Genomic DNA, 23,594 nt, shown 5'->3' with positions numbered 1-23,594 from the left:
TTCTATAGCAAGTCCATGTTTCAGTGCTCATTGTGTTACAATTCTGTTACTTGGATTCCAGACACAAAACTCCTGGTAATGAGGAGAATTTCCCAATATTATATGAATTACATCTTCTTGCTTGTGCACATCCACCAGAGATGGATTGAACTCAACAGAGAGATGCAGACCCGAATTCAATTTTACATGCCTCTGTTAAAAAAGAGCCCAATTAAAAAAAAAAGAAGTTGAGTTTTTTCATTTCATTCTGGTTAAAAATACAGTTATCATCCACTTCCCCCATCTATTTCCTAAAGCAAAGGGATGATGGAAGGTAATAAAGGCAAAAACTGATCCCAGACAGTGATTCACACATCCAGAGGCATTTTGTGACTGAAGTAGCCAGTGTCTGATGCTGGCATTAGGATTTAGCTTCTGTTCCTTCAGCTCAGCTCTAGAACTGAAAAACCTCAAGAAGATAAATCCCTTGCATCACCTTATGGAAGTCTCCTCTCCAACAGCTCCATTCAGCAGGTTTTATCATGTGCCAGACTGAGGGAGAATTGATACTTCGTAGAGTTTCTTAATCAGTTACACATGTACAAAGAATTGTTTGGACAGAACAAATGCATCCCGCATGTCAAGAGCCGCATGTAATGCAACCAACAACATATATGGGAATAAAAGAACACACTGCTGTAGCCTGCTTCATGGACTGTAAAAGCCTGGATAGTACTTACTGGCAAGTAGCTTCTAGTCCCTGTCACGACAAATCTGTGAATACATACATAGTTCATCATTAGAAGGTATCTCAGCAAAATCTTTTCAGAGAGGAAGCTAATTACAAACTCCCCAAGTGGCAGGAGGGTAGCACACTGCAAATACACACTGCTTCTATCCTGACTGCTGTTCTGATGAAAATGCAGATGAGTTTTTTTTCTTGACACGACACAAACACTATCAGGTCAAAAGATTATGTCATAGGTGGATTAGTGCCTTCCTGTAACATATTCATGGCCTGGAAGTACATGTACATGTAATGTGCCTCAGTTCTGCATTTCCATCTAATCCTCTGATTTAGCTAACAGACATTCAGAAACAAATTATAGCTAGACAAAATCTTACCGATTATGCATGTGTAGATGCTGAAAAGTAATTATTATTCCAGCTAAAGTTGTTTTTACTGAGAATTCAAATGTGTCCTCTTGATTTGCCTTCTGTCACTATCACTAAGTAAACCCTAATTACTCCTAGTCACAATAAAGCTGCACTGCCAACCCTTGAAAGATATTACCATCCCAGGTCATGATATTTTCACAAGGTGTATATAAAGATTAGGTGATCTGAAATTGCACAGTTCCCATTGGAAGCATTAGCTATCTCCATAACTACGGCCATATAACTATAGTCCTAAAATAAAACAGAACTTCTGAAATCCTGTTCTTCGTGAGCATGACAGTCCCAAAATCCTGCCTGGAAAGTTGCTCCCTGTCCTGTTTATCACATCAAGAAAAGAGAGAAACAAACAAATATCACTCCAAGTCTCTTATTTCTGTCAGACAGCAGTGACATGAAGAGCATACCTCCTAGGACACGTATTCCAAGGAGCTTTAACATACTTGTTTCCTCCTCCTCTCTACTCCCAGAAAATAAAGTTTGACAGATTTATTATGGCAGTTTTACATTTATTGCAGCTTCACTAGTGATGATTTGCATATTTCACTTGTGCTCATAGCCGGCCCGAGAAACACTGGAGATGTCTGTACACCGCTTGTGACCTCTACTTCACAAAGCTGACTGCAAACGTAAAGCGTGGGCACCCCACGACCACCCTCCGCACTACTCAGGCAGCCTGCGCTGGGCTGGCAGTCACTCTTCCCCGAAGTAACAACTCCCTCGCTGGCCCTACAAGGCGATGCTCAGCGCCGGGAGCCACCCGTCCTGCTCTGGGCATCCCCTCGCTGCCGGCGGAGCGACGTGGTCCCGCCGCCTCCCCACCCGCAGCGGGCGGAAGGGCTCCGGCTGCGGGCGTGCCAGCGGACGGGGCGGGCGGGGGTAGGAAAGGTGGGGGATGTGGGACGGGTCAGAGGGGTCTGTCCCGGGAGATGGGTGGGGAGAGACAGCAGGCGAGCTGGGCTGTCCTGCAACGCCCCTCGGTATAAACCGAGGGGCCGCGCGGCAGAGCGGCAGGAGCAGCGCGGCCGGCAAAGGAGAGCGGCCGGTGCCAAGTCCGGCCCGCCGAGCACGGCGCGGCGCGGTGCGAGCGCCGCCGGGGCTGAGCCGCCCGCCCCAGGCCGGCTCTCCGCAGAGCCAGGTAAGGCGCGTCCCTCGTCCCTCCGGTGGCCACGGCTTCCGCGGGCGCGGGGGGCGGCTTCCGCGGGCGCGGGACGGCCCTTGGGCGGGCTCTGCCGCGGGAGGCCGGTCGGCTGCCTGCCTGCCGTCGCACCGCTTCTCCCTTACACCTCGCCGGCAACACGCTGCCCGGTCCCGGGGGACGCAAAGTGTAGTTTCCGATACAGCCTCCTGCTGAATGCTTGCTTGGTTTAGGTGAAGTTGGCAGAGGAAGGCTCGGTTCCGGACAGAAGGCAGGCACGTAAGCGCCGTGTCCCGGCTCGCCCGTCGAGACCCGCTCACTAAGCGCACACACCACATAATGATTTTGGAGACAGTTAAATATCCCACAGACTGACAGCCGAGCCATGCTTGCGAGCTCTCGCGCCTCGTCAGCAGTCTGACGGTAAAGCAAAGGCACCCGTTGGCAGAAGGCACGGCGCTCGCAGCAGTGACACCTCTCCGAGAATGCTTTTCCGCACAGCCTCTGAGACGCAGCCCTTTCATATTGCGGGTCAAGTTCAGATGAGCACTTGAAATCATTATTATTGCGCTGACCACGTGATAGAAATTAATAAAAAATCACTAAAGGCGATGCTGGTGATTTTTTAGGCTTCTACAGATGTTTCTATTTTTCCGTCTAACGGGCAATATAACTTCTGCAAGTTAGAAACTAGTATTGGTTTCATCAAAATTGTGTAGCATACACTGTCCATAGCCAGGCTCACCTGTTTTCTATGGGGAAACAACAAAAAAAAAAAACCAAACAAAACCCTATCTGCATCCCGAGATTAAATTTTGGCTGGTTCAGTTCTTCCAAACAAGTCAGTTGTCGTATCAGTAACTAAGCCAATCGGGTCACAGTGTGTACAAGCAGTAAATTTGCAGGATTCAATTACACCCATTTGTATATTCCTGCAAATCCACTAGATTTAATGAGATGTTGGCAATAAGCAACAGCAAGATTCTCTCTACACTTCACTGTAAATTTCCATCACTTCCCTAAGCAGCAGTACTTGTTTAGATTGCTGTGTGTTGCGTAGCATGAGACAGACTGGTAAATGGGCTAAAAGCCCCCCAAAAGAGATGTAGGGGGGAGGCAGTGGTGTCTTCTCTTTTCATTTGCATGAACCCACACCGCTAACATGATTAGATTTTTGCCTGAATAGAAGGATTGAGTATGGCCTGAAGCAGGTAATTACCATGGTGATGTAGAAGGGCTCTTTTAGCTCTGTTTTAATGTCAGACAAATGTTTCACACTCCTGACTATGGCAGTCTGTTTTGCTTCTTGCCACCATCATCTTTTAAATTACAGCATCTTTCAAAAATATGATGAAGTACCTACAAATTAAGTTTTCAGTCATGTATTAAGGATTTTAACTGTATGCCGTTCCAGCAGGAACATTGTCTGTCTATATACTTTGCCCCTCTATAGCTTGAACTAACTAGCAGAGAAGAATCAGAGCTATGGAGTGCTTCTTAGGTTATACTGCTAAACTGAGAAAGCAAAGCGGTCCTGTGTGGTTAAGAGAAGTCCTGGTTTATCATTACATTTGAATATAGTTGGTTTTATTCTCCACTTACTTTTGTCAAGGAAGCAGATGGAAACAATTCTCATATTGGAAGAGAGCAGAAGTGTGTCTGTTTCCAGTGATGTGAAGTGTCCTGCTTTCCTGCTTGGAAACAGCACCTTTCTTGGGTTGGATAGCATGTGCAAACTGTAAGTGAAGTTACAGGGTGCAAAGGCAGCAAATATCAGCCTGAAATGCCAGCAGCCACAGCTGCCTTTCAGTGTAACATGTCACAACTCCACAACCTGCTTTATACAGTCTGCTTAGAACAAGGTACATGATTTGTATTTGTGCTACCCATTGAATGGGTAATATTATCTTTAATTGTATGAGTTATCTGACAATAATCTCTGTCCCTGCCTTGCTACAGTTTACTACAGGTTTGTCACTACAGCTCCAGTAGTTAATATGGTAACATAAAATTACATAAACTACAAGCTCTTTTTGCACTGTTAAACTATTCTTTATAAAAAAATGTAATACTAGTTGAAAATGTTTTAAGCAGTCACAAATTACTCTAATTTTCTCACTACATCTTTTTTCCTGGACTTTCTTGAGGTTCCAGAAGCTATTAGTGTCACCAGGAGTACTCATAATTTCTCCTGTGGTTATTACTGCCCAAATTTTAGGGCATCTAATCACACTGTGAGAAGCACTCAATTGTTTCTGAGTGGTTGGCATGCATTTATTTGTGTTTCATACAATTCAATTCTCCTTTTCTGCCTTGGTCAAATTCTGTCTTAACCTGCATAGAGAATATTTATTACTTATGTTCATCAAACATTGTCTGACACATTACATGCTTAATCTTGTGCTTTTTTAAGGTGAATTTAATGGTTATCTGCCAGGAGTCACTTCAATAAGAGGAGAAATAGACTAAAGTCTAATTTGACTATGTTCAACCTGAAGCTGAGTTGGGGAAACAGGCTACCATGATTCGTTGGCATACAACTAGATCTGCTTGGGCAGTATATTAGCTATGCCAAAGAAAGCAGCCAAGTGGTTAAGTCAGGGGAAGGAGAGTGGACAGCAAAGCAAAACAAATCCCTCTCTTATTTCTGACAGTAATACTGGCAACCCTGCAACCATCTCTCTCCAGAAACAGACGTGTAATCTCAGAATCCTTTCAGAGTTGCAAGTATGGCTATAGCCTGGCCACTGCAGGCTCATGGTAGTCTACTTGTATTTTAGGCTCTATTGCGTATTTAGCCGAATCTCTGGCCTTTGGGTACTCACTTTCAGTTTTCAAGGCTTACCTAGCTTACTGCTGATGTTTGTGCATCATGCTGTCAGTTGTACAACTCCATCAGAAGTGATGAACCAGAAGTGACATAGATGTTGTGTTCTACCATGTGTCCTCTCAAATAGTTATAACAATTTTGCAGTAATCTTGGATAGTGGTTCTGATTTTTGGACTGTTCAGCCTGAAGGAGACTAGTATTTTTGGGAGTTAGCCTCAGCACTGTTGGGATCAGGTTTGAGAACTGAGGTAGAGTTGCAGGGTGTCACAAAGAGAATTTTTTAGAAATCTCATGAAATTTTGAATACAAAATTGAAAATGTGGATCACTCATGAACAGAGAGGAAACTGGAGGGAAGACTTATTTTGTTCTAGTTTCAGCACTCTAACAAGAATAAGCAACTAACATAATTTACTCTTAGAGCTTCAAGGTATAAACCTCATGCATGAAGCCCAAACGCTGCAGCCTGCAGATGTGAAAGACTCCAGTGGAGCTTTTTTCTCACATGCAACTGCTGTTTCACAGAAAGTTACTAATCACACTGTGATTTTCTGTCTTCTCCTTCTGGTCCTAAAAACCCTGCAGTGAAACCAAGCCAGTAAGCTTTTGCTAACCACAATATTTCCTTTGGTTCCCTTTCCATCAACAAATTTGTCTCTTAAGATCACTTTCACCAACAGTCAGTCATTGTACTCAGAGCACTCATACAGTGTTCTGTACCATTTTCTAAAACTCATGCTTTGCCAGAAAAAATAATTTGACAGATGTACCGTAGAAGAATGTGTCATATTTGATCGTTTTAGGGAATTTAACAAATCTGACAAACAAGGGGAGTTAAAATACTTACACTTGATTTTTATACCTTAGCTGTAACAAACAAGTGAAAAGAGGTTATCTTGACTGTAAGTTCTAACAGCTGGGGTTGTTTGAGACAAAGTATGTATGAAATAGAATGGCTGGTCTAATCATTTATGGCCTTATCTTCAGATAGATGATGGATTATACTAAAATTACTTTGAGCTTTCAAGTGAATTGCAACTAAGGGTAGGAAAATACCATTCTCCAAATGGCATGCTGTTAGTATTCTCTGTTGCACCATCATCTGAGAGAACTACAGATTTTGGGCTGTCAGGTGTCTTTTACAATTTTCATTCCATTCAATTTTTGTTTGATAGCAAAACTATCCAGATATCTGCTATATAACAACACTAGCTAGAATGCTTGGTTGCTATTTGTAGTGTTTATCTCCTTTTATTGTAGTTGAGTAGCATTTCTCTTATAGGCACAGAAAATGGGTAATAACTGAAGATGACCTCACAGCAGGAAAGTGAGATGACATTGGCAATGCATCAGTGAGTGGCATGATTGAAGATGACAAAAAGCAGGCTACAGCAAAAGGTAACTGGCAATAGCTAAAACAATTGGTACTGAATTTGGGCAAGGTCAATATTTAGACAGTATTCCACTCTTTGAGGTGAAAGCTATAATCAGAGTTACAGCCAGAACAAAGAGAGATTTAACCAACTGCCTAATTTCAGCTAATTCACCTACTCCTTACTTTACTTATAGATCATACATGTTTGTCAGTTGCTGATAGATCACTGACTAATAATCAGTATCTAATAATCAGTAGATGAAATATAGGAACAGAAATAGAAAATAAAACAGCATTCCCGAATCTCCTCGGTTTTCTGAAAATTGAGAGGGATACGCTGAATGAGAGTACTATGCCTCAGCATTTCTGTCTGAGAGGCACCCATGCAAAGAGTAAAACATTCCAGAAAAACACTAAACAGCTGTACTTTTATCTTGGGGGGCTTACGCAGGGAAGAAAAATGCACTAGTTTGCTAAAAAATGTTCTGTTGGCAGTTATCCTCCATTTAACCCTGCTTTAGCATCAGCACAGCCTGGCCAGACCCTTTGCTTGAAGCAGGCAGCACATAATATACAAAGATGCAGCCTGAACTTGCTTATTGAGGAACCATGCATGCTCCTCCCAATCCAAGTTTATAGGATGTGTGTCACCTTTTCATCTTTTTCTTTATAAACTCTATTGGTTTTGATCTCTTCTTCTGTCCCCTCTCATTCTTGTTACCCAAGCCTAGAAGTTTATACAATTGTCCTTTTTTTTCCCCCTCCATGAAGTATGTTGAGCCCAAGAGTTGGTCAGTTACTACTGAAGTTGATCAGGATTTCCTCCCTCTTCATGTGCTTTCATTAATTTACAACAATCAGAAATGGAAAGGAGGGGGCAAGAACCAATATGTGTTTTCAAAGTGAGACTCTAGCTCTGCTGATAGATTTCTGACTTTATTGTTTTTCTCTTGGCTTTGTTATTAGTAGCTTACCATGATAAGACAATCAGCTCACATCAGGCTATATTTCAGGTAAAAGATATTTCTTTACCCATGTGCTTCTTGAAAAGCGCTTCTAAGGTATTTTGCCTTTAAATACATTTTAAGGTGCTGTTCCGTGTTCTTAAACATATCACTGAAAAGGCCATGTCAGTATAGGACAGACACACATCCAAGCATTTGCTCACCTCAATTGGTAATTTTCATAGCACTAAAGTAAAGCTCATGTGACATCTTTTGGAGGGCACTGCACTGCTTTTTCCAGGTATCTGTGCAGTTATATTTGCTTGAGAACCAAGACTGCACTTTGTTGAAGAGGCACTGATTCACAGCATCATAGCTTAGCTCACAATCTGGCTGTAATAGCCTTCTTTGTCTTTCTATGTCTGTTGCTGGTCCTCACTACCCACAAGGAACATCTCAGAGCCAGGATAGTAAAGCGAGTTCAGTAATGAATCTTATTTTCAAAATAGAATAATAAATTTTACTTAAAAAAAATAAAACCAAACAGGAAACAAGCTGTACACATGTGGCGGAACATCTATTTTGGAATCATTCCATCAAGTGTGCTGCCTTCCAGACAAAGCACTCAGAATCACAGTGTCTTGTTTTTAACATGGGTGATAATACCTTTCACACTGGCATGGGCTGAAGCGTCTGTATTTGACCTTTCGTTCTCTTTGATTAACCCCTTAGCACCTCACCAGTCCAATTGACTTGTACAAAAATCACAGATATGTTGCTTGTCTTTGTATTTGGCCTCTCAGATTTTCTTCCAGCCTTCATAATGACGTGCCTTTAACAGGAGTTTTGTGCAAGTGAAAGCACAATTGGCCCTCTATGTTTTCTGTGCTATACTTACTAACAGTTACAATGATACTAACTTCTCTTGGCCTTAGCTGCATTACCATTTAAAAGATTTTTTTTGTCTGAATAAACTCTTGTACTTTACCAACTACTCCTACTGTTTTCTTTCCTTTCTGCCTTTCATTCCCTTTTTCTGACCCTAATGAGGTATTCATTAAGAAGCCTCCATGCTGATCCTTTACTTTTAATCTTTTAACTTTTCCCTCCAGGCTCTTCCTAACATTCTCATTTAAGGAAGAAAAGTCTTTTCTGAGGCGTATTGCCGTTGTGTGATATTTTACGACTGTAAGGATATCTAAATTAATTATATAAAAGAAGAGTAATCAAGGGTCTTAATCAGACACAGTGAAACTAATCCTGTTATGTGTTGATGAATTGTGACGCATAGAAGACAAAGCTTCTTCTGAATGAAAGTGTTGAAACCCAACATCTATTTCCTTGCACAGAAATTCACAATGTATTTGGTTTTGCTTCTCCACTAGGACAAACACTGATTTTCAGCATGAAGTCAAAAGGGAAGAAAAACTGTTTGACTAGCAGGAAGTTACATGGCAATCACTATCCATGGTATTGGAAATGGAGTGATAAAATTTCCACATTAGTTGATTTAGTTAACATGCAGATACTTTAGTGATACTGGTATGTGTGTCTGTGTCACATTAGTTGGTTCAGTTAACATGCAGATACTTTAGTGATACTGGTATGTGTGTCTGTGTCACATTAGTTGGTTCAGTTAACATGCAGATACTTTAGTGATACTGGTATGTGTGTCTGTGTCACATTAGTTGGTTCAGTTAACATGCAGATACTTTAGTGATACTGGTATGTCAGTGTCTGGATAGACATGCTGCATCTGTGCAATGAATTTATTAATGAATTTACACAAAATAAAAAGCACATCCTGCAGAAGGGACTACATATTAAGCCTGCAGAACTCTTAGGTGAATCATGGTGATGTAGCTTAGTGGCAGGAAAGCAAACTTTTGAGGATTAATGTGTAGGTAAGGCCTCGTACACATCAGAACGTTTCGATGCATGTCAAAATGTTACTGATTTGCTGCATGACTTGGAGCAAATCTGTATATATAAGCTCTCTTGTAGCACCTTTCTTACTGTTTTACAAGAAAGTACAGAAAGTCATTTCTGTGTACTAGAAAAGCCCAAGAAATGTTATCTTGCAGACCTGATTGCTCAGCATGTTATTACCTCACCTATTATCTCTAACTACAAAAAGTTATTCAGAAGCTTAAGCTGTATACATAATGTTAATTTTTGCCTCTATGTCTTCTGTCTTAGCAGAAGAGTAACATGACTGTGGGAGAGTGGTCTCTAAACTACCAGGACAAAGCAAGGAAGCCTTTATTGGGACTATCTTGAAATTCCACAAAGAAGTCCTGTCACCTCCCATCTTTGTCTATGAAGTTATTAGCTGTGTCTCCTACCCTACTTCTACAAACATCTTTACCTAGAGGAAGCAACAGAAATGTAATTAAATCATCATTTGCCATGGTTTATACTAGCAACACTACTGGTTGAGTTGTGTCTTTCACAGTAAACCTGTAAACCAGAAAAAGGCCAAAGAACTTGCACTTAGAATCAGAAAAATCGCTTTCCACAGAAGTAGGTGATTTGGTCCATCAGGAAACAAGTGTGGCTTTGGTCTTTCCATTCCACTTTCTATTGTGATCTCTGCCAGTGACAGAGAAGTTTATGACAGCGATGGTACATTGCTATGGGCACGTCACTCACGCATTAACCATTTCAGAACCTAATTCAGATGCATGAAATCCCATTTTCTGCTAAATTATCAGCAACCACTAATATAACCAAGAGTTTAAACTTATGTAAAATTTACCCATTTTTACCCAGAGGCTAGTAAGCATATATTTACTGACCTCAGTCAGTACCTGGCCTTCCAGAGTGGATTGTAACACCCTTATAGCCTTTCTTTATCTGGCTTTATAGGTTTTTGTCTGCCTCTGTATTATTATACTTATTTTCCATCCTTTAATGCCACATGTCATTTTGGGTTTTTTAACATTCTTAGAGTAATTTGAGAGACTTTACCTTTATCCTTTACCACCTTTTTTTTTCTGCCTGCTCCTAAAAGCAGAAGAGTCCCAGGTTTCATGACACAATATGTTTAATTTCACACACATGACATTGCAGTACAGCTGCTCATAATGAACTAAAAAGTATGACCACTTACCTTTGTCACTGGCTCATCTCAATTGATAAAAGCTGAGAGTCTTCATTGTATGAGTCAGGGAAGTCTAGAGAGATGTGAACTGCATACTTGTTGCTTCTCACAGGTTGCCCATGGGAATAGCACTCGTCTCTGTAGAATAAAAATCTGTGTTATAGAAATTACTCTCTCCAACAGCCTTGTTAAGTGATGCACAGTTCTAATACTTTGGGCTTCAAATTATGATATGTTGTATTTGAGCTTTATATGTTGCAAAAACTGTGAGGAAGAACCAGTACAAACACTTGTCCTCTCATGTCTTAGAGTCAGTAGCAGAATAACAGTTTGTGAACAAGACAATAATACTCTGGGGCTCAGTTCTGCGAGCCATAAGTAGCTGTTACTCTCCAGGTCCCAAAACATTACTTACACCATAACTCTGATCATCAAATGATAAATGAAAATTAAAAAAAGAATGAAATGAAAAAAAGATCTAGGAACTCTTTCAGTGTTGGATAGACAAAGACATTCACTGCAGCAAGAAATAAGAGACCAAGAGTACTCAAAACAGCATGTAAAATGTTTTGCAACCCCTTATTAAGCTCTGCATGCATGAAATCACAGTGATATAACACAGTGTTTCTCCTACAAGCTGGGAAGGAATAGTTGTTATTGCCATTTTCATACACTTAAGGAGGCACCCACAAGCTTCAGTGAAGACGACCTCATAACCTTAAAAGACAGGTTAATAGGCACACGAAATATCCAGCAAGTAATGATTTTGTATATGATCTGAATGGAGGTAAGATACTTCACACGTACCTGATCTGTTAGCAGAGGGCATAGAAAGGACTGTCAGCAGTGCTTTTTATTTCACTTTTTTTCTCTCTTGTCTCTGCAGATTTTTTTAATATAAGGCTGAAATATGGATCTGTATCAAGCCAGATTAATGTAAATTCCTTTACTCCTTAGGTTGGAGGAGCTCACAGTAGAAGGTTGTGTTTCATTTCATAGGGAACTAATGGTGGCAGTAGAAATTCTAGGTGTGTGGTTAGGTATCTGGAAGCTATGTTTGTTTAGGATATGCACAGCCATGTAATTATAAAAATACTTTAAAACTTCCACATAACTAAGCTATCAGAGTAGAAAATTAAAATTAATCAAATTCATCACTTACACTTAACAAACCTGAATTTGATTTCTGTCTTTCATTAAAAATGATCACATGGGGCACACTATATTTTATATAGGCAATTCCAGCTGCAATAAAGGAAATGTGCTACTCCATTCCTTTACTATCACTCAGAGAAAGTAACCATGCAGCATGTAACCTTTCACAGCTCAAACTAATCTCACTTTTATTCATTCTGGGACTTGATGGCTTAATTCTTGTTAGCTATTGACTCTTTCGGGTACTGCCAAATACTCTAGAGATACTACATAACCAGGCATCAGATACGGATTTATGAATGCGGCAAGCTGCGTGTACATAATAAAATCATACCTTACACTTAGTTGCTCTTCAAAAACCTTTTATATCAATGGTGAGAATTTTCTCTTTCCTGGAACCTAATGTGCAGAGAATGGCATTGTTGGCAGTGTGAGGAGATGACATATCCCTCATAAGCAGACTTTAGGTTAGCCTGCTGACTATTGGTCATTTTTATCTCCTAGGAAGGCAGAAATCTTCCTTTTTGGTAAAGCTAATGGCTAGAAAATAGGGTCAAAAATCCATACCTGATTGGTGATAATAGTTAATGCCTTCATTTCAGAGCCTTAATATGTCTAAATGTCCAGTTCTGGTCTCCTCAGCCAAGAGGAACAGAGAACTTCTGGAGAGAGTCCAGCACAAGGCCACCAAGATGATGGGGGACTGGAACTTCTTTCATATGAGGAGAGGCTGTGGGAACTGGGGCTGTTTAGTCTAGAAAAGAGGAGACTGAGGGGAGATCTTATTAACATTTACAAATATCTAAAGGGTGGGTGTCAGGAGGTTGGGACATCCCTCTTTTCTATAGTAGCTAGCAACAGGACAAGGGGTAATGGGATGAAGCTGGAACACAAAAAGTTCTACTTAAATAAAAGAAAAAACTATTTCACTGTTCAGGTGAGGGAGCCCTGGCACAGGCTGCCCAGGGGGGTTGTGGAGTCTCCTTCCTTGGAGGTCTTCAAGACCTGCCTGGACATATTTCTATGCGACCTGATCTAGGTGAACCTGCTTCTGCAGGGGTGTTGGACTAGATGATCTCTGGAGGTCCCTTCCAACCCCTACCATTCTATGATTCTATGAAATGTCTTCAGCCTCTTTCAGAAGACAACACAGTTCTTCACCCTCTGGTATAAACAAGAAGAGTAACTGCCTTCTGCCATAAGATTTTTTTCATATTTGAAAACTAATTCAGCTGAAGTTTTAATACCTTAGATAAGGAAAGAATGATCTTCATTCCTGAAAAGACAGAGCAATTGAGGTGACTAGGACAAGAAAGATAACAGATAGAGGTTCACCTTTCAGACATTATCTTTTCTAAAGCTTAACATTTTGATAGTTGCAGAATCTGTTAAGCTGTAAATGTATTTACCATGTTTGTTTCAATATCTTTTCAGTTTTAAACTACTGCTGTGTGTATCATTTTATATTCACATTGCTTTAGGATACCTAAGACATATTAAACCAGAGCATTCACAACACATTCACACAGCCTTGGTCAAAGAAATAAAAGAGAGATTGCTCTGATGGATAAACATGAAAAAAAGAAAGAAAAAGACCAGAAAATTACGTGGAAAAATCTGAGATATCTGGGGTATCTATTATACTGTCAAGCTAGAACGAGTAATTTCTAAACCCACCACCTCACTCTTCTTCCCCAACAGATTAGACATGCTGCATGTTAATCCTTCAGTGTTTGGGAGTTCCGTTCTCATTTCTTGAACCCAGTAATGTTTTTCCTCCTCTTAACAGCAGAGAAAACATAATTATGTGTGTATAGAGGAAAAGCTCTCAGAAAGTAAAGTTTACTTTTAAACCTAAACCTAGAGGGAGAATGAAACCTGTAAACTAAAATACAGAAACTTACTGTCAACTGAAAGACTTTTGGCTAAATATAACAAGTGTTCTGTGGATCATTCAGTCAAGAAACTTTTGTATGAAAAAAACCCTTAATCATTGCTGTGCTAGCATTCACTAAACCACTAAGTTCTAGTGAGGCTGAGAAACTCTAGTCAAGTTATGCAATACTTCCTTGGCCCTAACATCTGTGAGTAAAATTTTATAGAAATATGTACATCAGGATTTCCCAACTTCTGGAACAGAAAACATACACAAGGAGGGAACTGGGAAATTTTGGCCAGAGTGCTGAGTAGCATGAAGAAATCTTTCCAGTGGTTCTGGACTCTGTAAGTACAACGAGAGTATATGCAAAAAATAGCCCAAATTTTCACTGCTGCTGAAACTGCTAGAATTATAGCTGACACTATTACATTATAGGCTGTTAGAAAAAGCATGCAGAAAATTTGTCACATATTACACTGTAGTTTTATTAAGCATTTAATATCCTAATAAAGTACTTGGAAGACTTTATTTACCACTCTGCAGCCCCATAAAGTAGTGTTTTAAAGGTGACCTTTCAGTTATGCCAATTTTTTCCACATCCATTGCTAACACAAAAGTCCGGAGTGTACAGATAACAGATTAGGTTCCTTTATTCTGCTTTTTAAATCTAGGTAACTGCTTGCTGGTTTTCTGTATCTAGATATCACTTCTCTCTAAATGCTCCTATTTTTAGAAGCTTCAAGATGTAAACATCATATTGCATGTACCCAAACATCCCTTAAGTGCACAGAGATACACCAGCACTGTGTAACTAGTTTGGCATAAATGTAGAACAAGACACTGATTGTTTGTACTTATCTGGCACAAGACAGTATAGTTAATATCAGTCTTTTGGTTCTGTTTTGCTCACCTACTAGGCTCAATAAAATAAACATCACCATAACAACCTTTCTTCTCTTACCTGGATTGAAAGCTGTTTGCCCTTACTGGCATTAGAGAACTATTTCAGTAAATAAATGATTTGAAAGAGTAACATCACTGTCCAAATGGGTACTGGCAAAGCCTGGTGTGTTAGTAAATGGCAGGAATGGGAGAGGGGCTAAAAATTGTTAAAGATGCTTACATTTTCAAATTGTGAAATTGTTTACAATTCATGCAACATATACAGCACTTGGGGTCTAAAATTCACCATTTGGATAGCAAGAGGTGTGTAGGCTCATGTATCCCTTAAATCACTTAAAAACCCCCAATTTTAAATAGTTCTGAGGTGGCATTTTCAACAGTAACAGTATCTTCCTTCAAAAAAGAAAATACATGTTTTGAGTCAGGCTAACCAAGAATTACCTGGAAAAACTTTGGAGAGTTTAAGCTGCATTTGTCTTCGAAATTAAATATCAGGATATTTTTCCATGGCTTTCCAGTGCAGAATTGAACTGAAGGTTAACAAAACCAGGAATGTACTAAAATAAAGGAAATTAGATATAAGGTAGTACATACTAAAGTAAAGGTAAAATAGTTCACTGTGGTATGCTCTGCCTTACATAAATGTAGAAGTTCCATGATAGATACTTTTTTTGTGTTTGCATCTAAAATAATATTGAAGGAAGGGAATACTTTGCAAAGTGATGGCACTTGAATAGTAGAAAAAACCCAAAATTATCTCGTTTTAAAATGGGAAATACAGACCTCTAGTGGTCAAAATAGATATTATGACTTCAAAGCCATTTAAATGTCGCAGATTAACTGTGTTACTTTTCTTTTCCTTTACATTTTCCTCCCTCTCAATCATTCAAAGTGACACAAACGCATACACAGTTCCAGGGTTCAGTCATTCCAGAAGCATTGATTCTTCTGAGAGGAAAAAGTTCTTTCATCTATCCTTTTGTCACATAAATTTTATACTTGGGAGGTGAAGGGAAAATTAATGAGTAATCTATGAAAATGAACAGAAGAGAGAAATTCATTCTTTTCAGAATAAACTATGAAGCCGTCATACAGAAGGACAGACTCTTTTGAAATGTGCTGAAGGAAATAAATACAGAGAAGTTCTTACAGAGAAGGTCACAGTACATAAACAGTTTGCATTTACAAGGCAGCAATAACTGGTCCTCTACTAGCCCAAAATAAATAATAAGCAATTTAGGGTTTCAATGTTATGAAAGAACCAGATCCTAGAAGGATTACAGGCAGTTTATTTTCCGGCTATTAAGAGCTAGCATAAATGAAGCAGATCAGCTTCAACTCTTGCAAGGGGAAGGCACAAGGAATCCACATGTAGGTTAGAGAATTAAAGAGATCAATACTTTATAATTTAAAAAAGCAACACCCACCAAATAAACAGCCATTTCAACAGGCTGGCAGTTTCATCATGAAAGTCTGACCAGGAGGATGGCTATTAAACAAAACGGAACAGACTGGTACAGAGTTCTCTTTGTTCTCATGTTCTCAGCTCAGACCACCTCCTGATCCAGAATTCCAAAAGCAACAGCTTGACAGTTACTAATACAGAACTTCTGAAGCTTGCTTTAGATTCTTGGTGCTCATAAACCAACTTACAGATAGTGTTCTGGTCTTGTACTGCCTATTGCAGTTCCATTTCAGGCATATTTTGATTTATTGTCATTTACCATGAAGTCAGACACCGACCTCTGTGGTAGATAGTGGCAGTGATGACAGGAGGCATGCGAACACTGCAAGGCCACAATAGTTGGAATTACATGCTTTTACTTTCCCAAGTGTTTGTATTTCTCTCACCCTCCACAATTCACCTGTGAACTCTGACTAAAAATACTTTGGAAAACCATGAGTGGGAAGTACAGACTATTAGAAGGAGCAGCATAAATAAGAGCTAGGAGAGAGGTAAATGTATGGCTTCACAGTGGTACTGTTCAAGGTCTCCAAGAAAGCAGAGAAGACACTGAAGTAGACATATGAAGTAGAAGAAATTATATTCATCAAGGCAATGAGAATAAGAGTGAAGCATGTGGAAAGTGTCATTAGTTTCTCAGCAATTAGAAAAAGACAGTAGAAGACATTCAGAAACAGGTGGACTCTCAAGATAAAGGAAAAAAAGCTTATGCCACCAGAAAGAAAGAAATACATATTGCTCCAAATGTTTTCAGCCTCTCTTCTCCCTGTTCAATAATTTTCATATCCAAATAGAATACATAATCCTTTTAAACTGGAAATATCTTCTCATTTGTAAGAAAAGCAAATAATCCATCTCCCATCAGAATTAAAAAACCCTCTCATTACCTAAGAATAATGTGGCTAAATTGTGGCAGGGTTGGTCAGCCTGAGTTTATTTAGTCTTTGTGAAAGTAAATATCAAAACCACATTTTTGTTTAAAATCTGTCTTGTGACACCTGCTTACATCTTTATAGCCAATGAAGTTCTCACAGAAAGCCACGGTTAGTGCTCTCTTATCTTGCAGCAGGCAAAGTGCTGTTTACCTTGCGTGGGCTCAGCAGTCCTTGTTGTTTCCACAGGGAGTTCACCCAACAGAAGCAATGAATGGAGTGGTAAATAATAGTTGGTAGAGCAGTCTGAAGCATTTCATTATCAGTGACTTATTGTAATCATTGTAATTAAAAAAAAAAAGGTCAAACAGGACAGTAAGATACAACAGGGGTTGCTGCTCACCACATAATTTGCTTTGAGATTGATGTTGCCACACCACTCTCAGTCACATCAATTCAATCCTCTTAGAAAAAACTCCTTGTGTATCAGCCTTAAAATGATCCAATTATCATTATGTTAACTCAGGTCATTTGAGATGCTTTAAATGGAATTATCAATGTGCACAATTTCAATACTGATAGTTAACCGGCCAGTGGTTTAACCTGCTGTGGTGAATTCCAGCACTGTAAAGCTGTACCGGCTGTCTATGTAATGATTTTAACCAATCTGCAGTACTTCCTGTGTGGAAGTATCTGCTTTGCATAAAATATGTATAACCATGATCCCGGGACAAGTAGGTGAACTGTTGCAATTGAGAATAACAGCAAAACTGAGTTCAGTACAAAGAAGAGATCATTGCCTGTAAGGAGTTCACATCACCTCCGCTGCCCTGTCTCATCATTCAGCGCTGCTGTAGGCCCATGTCTTCCAAAACAAGTGACTTTCTTCCCCTGTGTTGAAGCCTTTACTCATGCTCTAAAGTTACAGGTGACCTCAAGGCAGCAGGTTTACCTGTGGCTAGCTCAAATGTTTCTGGGAAATTTAAAAATTCATCTTGGGATTAGCAGTGCCTTCCTCACTGTGCTTGTAAGGCTCTGACGAGGTTATCACAGCAACACTCGAACTGTTTGCAGATCTACATAATGGCAATCCCTATCTGTTTACCCCAAAGCAACCACATTATGCATTTCTGCTTCTTTTTCATTTACTCAAAATAGTGATGGTGTTTTTTATTTAACTGGACTCTGATCTATTTTACTCCAAGTCTAACTTGCATGGGTGAATTCCTTAGTAGAGGCTTCCCTAATTTGTTGCTGCTGAATTCTGGGCTGTCATCTCAGTGGGTCTATAAGAGAGCAGAGGCTGTGATAATGAATAGACCACGCAGCACCAGCATGTAGCTGGGACAGGACAAATATTGCCAGACCTTGATGTTGCAGAACCTATCAGTTATTGTCAAATCTCCTTGGGCACTTTCACAACCAAGGGAGGAGATAAGAGGACTTATCTTGAAATCTTTTTATTGCGGTTCTGCCTGTCCCGTGGATAGCGTGACCTTCCACAGAGCCAAACGCCACGTCGTCTAGATTTGGCACAGCTTGAAAGACAGGAAGTTTAGTTCAGGATGTATTACAGTGCCATATGTGATCAGAATGGTATACATTTCTCAGCATCAGCCTTATTTGTTTGAATTTTTAACTTAAACATGGCAAAAAGAACTGATATAATTTTGAGGCATCTGTACCAATTGAAGCAACACAACTAATTCACAGAATTGATTGGAGAGACTGGGAGGTGTTGCATTGCATATCTTAACAAAGGGCTTATTAGTTGTGTTTAACAAGGTTTTCCAAATTTGATGGAATTGTAAAGAACCTAAATGTTGAAATTACCCTGCTACCTTTATGGAAATGAACCAGGTTATTAATGCAAACATAATAGAACAGGAGCTAAGGTAGAGAAATACTGGCACATTTAAAAGCTAATAAATTGAGAGCCAAAGAGGGACCTTGTTCCCAAGATGCTGCCTGCAACCCATGTTCTGAGTTCAGTTCCTAGCTTCACTTCCAACTTCCTGTGTGGGCTTTGCTTAGACACATCTATGCCTCATTTCCTTATTAAAAAGACAATCCATTTGGAATAAGGTTTGTCTCCCAATAAGTGCATATCAAACACTTAACAGAGTAGCATTCTGCACTTAACAGGAACATCAGTGCTGAACAACGCAAATAATGGGCAACCACCCCTGTAACAACAGAGTCTGTATTTCTATAGTGACAGGCATCTTTTCTTTCTGAATGCATCTGCACTGCCCAGGATCTTAGGGTGTGTATATTTATCTGTATAAAAGTGACTTACATTATCTTAGTTATTGGGTGGGTTTTTTTTCTTTTTTCTTTTCTTCTATTTTAAACCAATATCTTTCACTTAATCTGTGTTTGAGGCAGCATAAGTTGGATTTGGCTGACAGCTGTCAGGATCCTGCAGATAGCAACAAACACTACTCTGAAATAATAACTATCAATTTCTTTACTTTTTAAAAGCATTCACTTCTTTGAGGGAAGGTTTTCCCTCTTTTTGAGGGAAGGATGTCTATTAGTAGGGTCTGGAAAAGATTTACTATCAGTCACAGCATATTACTTGCTTCCTAAAGTCTAAGTCCTTAAGAAGATCGTTCTTGCAGAACACACAACTCCTGGCAAACCAAACAGGTGCTCTGTAAAAGAGATTTCATACTAATAAATGCCTAATCTGAATTCACTTATTTTCTTAATGCATTACACTTTGTATTTAGAGAATGAACTAGTATTCAGAGTGCTTAAGTGTAATTTCAGAGATACCTGAATAACTGTGTTCATTAGATATATCACCTATTTACAGAAAATATCCTATAGACTCCTGAATTTATAGTTATCTGCTGTTTGAGCCTCTATTATTATTTCTGTGACATATGATCACTAACCAGTTTCATTTTAAATCGCGACCTTGTTAGTGGAAGGAATAAGTTTGTTAGATTTCATTCATGTTAAAAAGAATATAACAATGTTCTTCAAATTCCTAATATTCTTACCTCTGTTTTATTTTACAAAGTCTGCATTAAAATAGAAACTAGTTGAGAAAAGACTTGAAGGTGTCTTATTTTTAATTCAAAAACATTGACACATTGTGTTAGACACAAAAACTTGACGTGTAATTGAAACTTTAAAAAAATCCCTGTCTTGAATTGTATTTTCTTCATTTTTTCCCCTCCTAGGTGTGAACTTCCCCTTTTCTTCCTGAAGCTAGGTTACAGTGTTAGAGATCAAGATGATTCCAAATTACTCTACTGAAGAAACTGTGAAAAGAATCCACGTCGACTGTCCTGTTTCAGGAAGGCACAGTTACATCTACATTATGGTTCCAACTGTTTACAGCATCATCTTTGTCATAGGCATATTTGGGAACAGCCTGGTCGTTATTGTCATTTACTGCTACATGAAATTAAAAACAGTAGCCAGCATCTTTCTTCTAAACCTGGCACTGGCTGACTTGTGTTTTTTAATGACTCTGCCACTTTGGGCAGCCTACACGGCCATGGAGTACCAGTGGCCTTTCGGCAACTGTTTATGTAAGCTAGCCTCAGCGGGGATAAGTTTCAACCTGTACGCCAGTGTGTTCCTCCTCACATGCCTTAGCATTGACCGGTACCTGGCCATAGTACATCCAGTGAAGTCCCGGATCCGACGCACCATGTTTGTTGCCAGAATAACTTGCATTGCCATCTGGTTTCTCGCCGGCGTGGCTAGTTTGCCTGTCATCATTCACCGTAACATATTCTTTGCTGAGAACTTGAACATGACTATCTGTGGGTTTCGATATGACAACAACAACACCACACTCCGGGTCGGGTTAGGCTTATCCAAAAATTTGCTGGGCTTTTTAATTCCTTTTCTGGTCATATTAACAAGCTACACCTTAATTTGGAAGACCCTGAAGAAGGCATATCAAATTCAAAAAAATAAGACTAGAAATGATGATATATTTAAGATGATTGTGGCAATAGTATTTTTCTTCTTCTTCTCCTGGATTCCTCATCAAGTCTTCACTTTTCTGGATGTCTTAATTCAATTACATGTCATAACAGACTGCAAAATCACTGACATCGTGGATACGGCTATGCCCTTCACCATTTGCATCGCTTACTTTAACAACTGTTTGAATCCTTTTTTTTATGTTTTTTTTGGAAAAAACTTTAAAAAATACTTCCTTCAGCTAATAAAATACATTCCACCAAATGTCAGCACTCATCCAAGCCTAACAACAAAAATGAGCTCCCTCTCATATCGGCCACCAGAAAACATACGCTTGCACACTAAAAAGACTGCTGGGTCTTTCAACATAGAATGAGGCATTTTGCAATATACTGTTTTTTAACAACCTTGGAACGAAGCAGAAAGAATGACAAAATTCATCTGCAGTCCTGAACATCACAGCTTACTGCTCATTACAGAAACATTAGATCACCTCAAAGAAATCATACTGTAAAGATTCAGCAGTGGCCTTTTATTTTACATTGTGGAGAGGACTGCTTGGTTTTCATTTTATTTTCTTTACTGAAAGCAACATAAATGGTGGACAGGCATGTCAGAGTTTCTGTCAACATCCTGCCATTTCCTCAGAACTACAAAGAAGAGTAGAGAAAACTCCTAACTGAAGTTTGAAGGTCTTTTTAAAGGAAGACATTGTATAAATTACATGAATTATGAAGGACCTGATTTGCACATACATGAGCTATTCCAAATTTTGTTCAAGGAGTTGATGGAGCTACGCTGACTGTTCTGTTGGGGGGTTTTTTAATTGCGTAAATGTCATACCCTCATATTTAATATATGTTTTCAAATATATGCTATATAGAGAGGCCTAATTTTAAACTCAAATGAAAATTTAAGGTCCTTGAAATTGGTCTCATTCTGATTTATGCTACTTTTATTCATTTTTTTAAATGGCAATTTTTTCATAATAATATATGCAATAAAATGCAGATTTATTTATTTATTAAATATAGAAGACATATATTTTTAGATTTATATTCCTGATCACAGATTGCAGACTTTGCTTCATCAACGCACATTTATATCCCAGTAGGTATTTTTATAGTAGTTTCAGTATCTATGTACATACACGGCAATGGAGTTCACCCATTCTTTCCTCATGACATGCCACACTGACTTTGAAGGATGTTACTTAGGGGGGGGTGTGACTAAAAGTAAAATTCTATATTTGAAAAAGTGACTTCTGAGACAGAGATGGCTAGAAAACTTCAAACTATTTTTGTATAACAACCAGTGCACTCAATGAGATAAATTACCAACTAATCAAATTTACTCAACTTTTCAAACTCCTGGATAGTTACTAAACTCACATTCTGATAAGCAAAAGTTTACACCGTAATGCTTTCAGTCACATCACACAACGTCTGAGACCAAGCTTTACTTTTGTCTTTTGCAGAATTTCTCTCCATTTTACAAAACTGACCTTGGAGTATTTGCTCCCTGGAGAATCTTTTTTTGATATGTATGGAACAAATTCCAATTTATACTAGCATGAATCAGAATGCAAGTCTGGCTCAAACTCATACAAATGAGGAGTGTAAGGCAATAAGTACTGTAGGAAGTTTCAACTAGCAGTATCCTCATATGCCATTTTTCCCTCAAAGAATGAACTCCAGAAAATACTTATTCACGACTCAAACTCATTTATTGTCTTTAAAGATAAGTGAGTTCATAAATATTTTGACATAAAGAAAAAATCCAAAACTTTACCTATATCATGTAGACAATTACATGACCCTTGAGGATTAACAATATATATAATCTTTAAAATTACCCATCTAATGTGCTTTGTCTCAGGTAGCAAGTGGTTGGATTGTGTATATCTTCTGATTATCAGTCTCTTGTGTATTTTAAATAATTTTTTACTTTAGGAAATAATTTTAAATCAAAACACAACCAAAATTCATTTCTGTAGCTTAATACTTTTTAAGATAAAAAGGGACTACAATCAAGTCTTGAGAATCTTGTACCTCTTCCTGCTCTGTTCTTCAGGGTGTAAAATGGGAAGAGTCTCTACTGATTTGTGTCACAAGTCACTATGAGGGTTCACTAAAACTTTTAGAGCAGTATGTTAAAAAAAATGCTCTTTCATTAAAGGTTTAGGTTAATTGCAAGGTATCATCTCAAAATTTGAAACCTGAATGTGTCATTTAAAGACACAGTTAAATCATTACATAGAATGCTTGTATTTAGGTTATATCTGCCCTTATATGCAAGATAGCTGTTTGTTGAATATGAAAATAATCCCATGCATTCTAAGTAGTACCACTGCCACAGTTCTCGGTAAGCTGACGATGGACTGCCAGAGCTTGCTATTCATCTGCATGATATTTTGTTGATATACACATGTACACATGCTTAGGCAGCATCGGGAGCTTCCCCTGGTAGAAGCAGCTCTGTCTCAGACACAATTCAGTGTGCTGTGCTTGCCACCTGCTGGATGCAGCCACAAATTTGGTTTTCATCTCAAAAGTTATAGTAAGAGACAGCAGGAAGAGGCAGCAATATTTCCCTGCCTCCTGAAGGGTCTGGAGATCCTTACCTGTGGCAAAACTCCTGGAGAAATGAAGTACAAATTTGTCCATCTGGGAGGCTGTTAACTTCTTTGACAGAGGCTAAGCAAGCATTTCCTCATCAGCTGCTCCTGATCCCTTTGATCACTGAAAACCAGCATCCCCAATGACCACAATAGGTAGTTAATTTGCAAAACATCGATTGCATTACTACAAAACCCATCCCAAAGA

The 23,594-nt window shown here is 39.1% G+C and overlaps 1 protein-coding gene across 3 annotated transcripts; it reads left to right on the top strand.

The window, feature by feature from the left end:
• The first annotated feature begins 2,185 nt into the window (after nucleotides 1-2,185).
• Nucleotides 2,186-21,676, top strand: AGTR1 (angiotensin II receptor type 1). Of its 3 annotated transcripts, none has more exons than XR_009819526.1 (3): nucleotides 2,186-2,293; nucleotides 6,405-6,520; nucleotides 9,644-11,358. XR_009819526.1 is itself a non-coding variant. In XM_062005813.1 (3 exons), the coding sequence occupies exon 3, from the start codon at nucleotides 20,066-20,068 to the stop codon at nucleotides 21,143-21,145; it is 1,080 nt and encodes a 359-aa protein (XP_061861797.1). In that variant the 5' UTR covers nucleotides 2,186-2,293; nucleotides 6,405-6,520; nucleotides 20,013-20,065; the 3' UTR covers nucleotides 21,146-21,676. The 3 variants fall into 3 exon arrangements, 2 of the variants coding, with proteins under 2 accessions (XP_061861797.1, XP_061861798.1); XM_062005813.1 differs by lacking the exon at nucleotides 9,644-11,358 and adding an exon at nucleotides 20,013-21,676; XM_062005814.1 differs by lacking the exons at nucleotides 6,405-6,520; nucleotides 9,644-11,358 and adding an exon at nucleotides 20,013-21,676.
• Nucleotides 21,677-23,594: the final 1,918 nt, after the last annotated feature.

The sequence above is a fragment of the Colius striatus genome, chromosome 12 (genome assembly GCF_028858725.1).
Source record: "Colius striatus isolate bColStr4 chromosome 12, bColStr4.1.hap1, whole genome shotgun sequence".
Taxonomy (NCBI): domain Eukaryota; kingdom Metazoa; phylum Chordata; class Aves; order Coliiformes; family Coliidae; genus Colius; species Colius striatus.
Note: the sequence above shows the minus strand (reverse complement) of the source record. Positions and strands in the feature narration are given on the sequence as shown.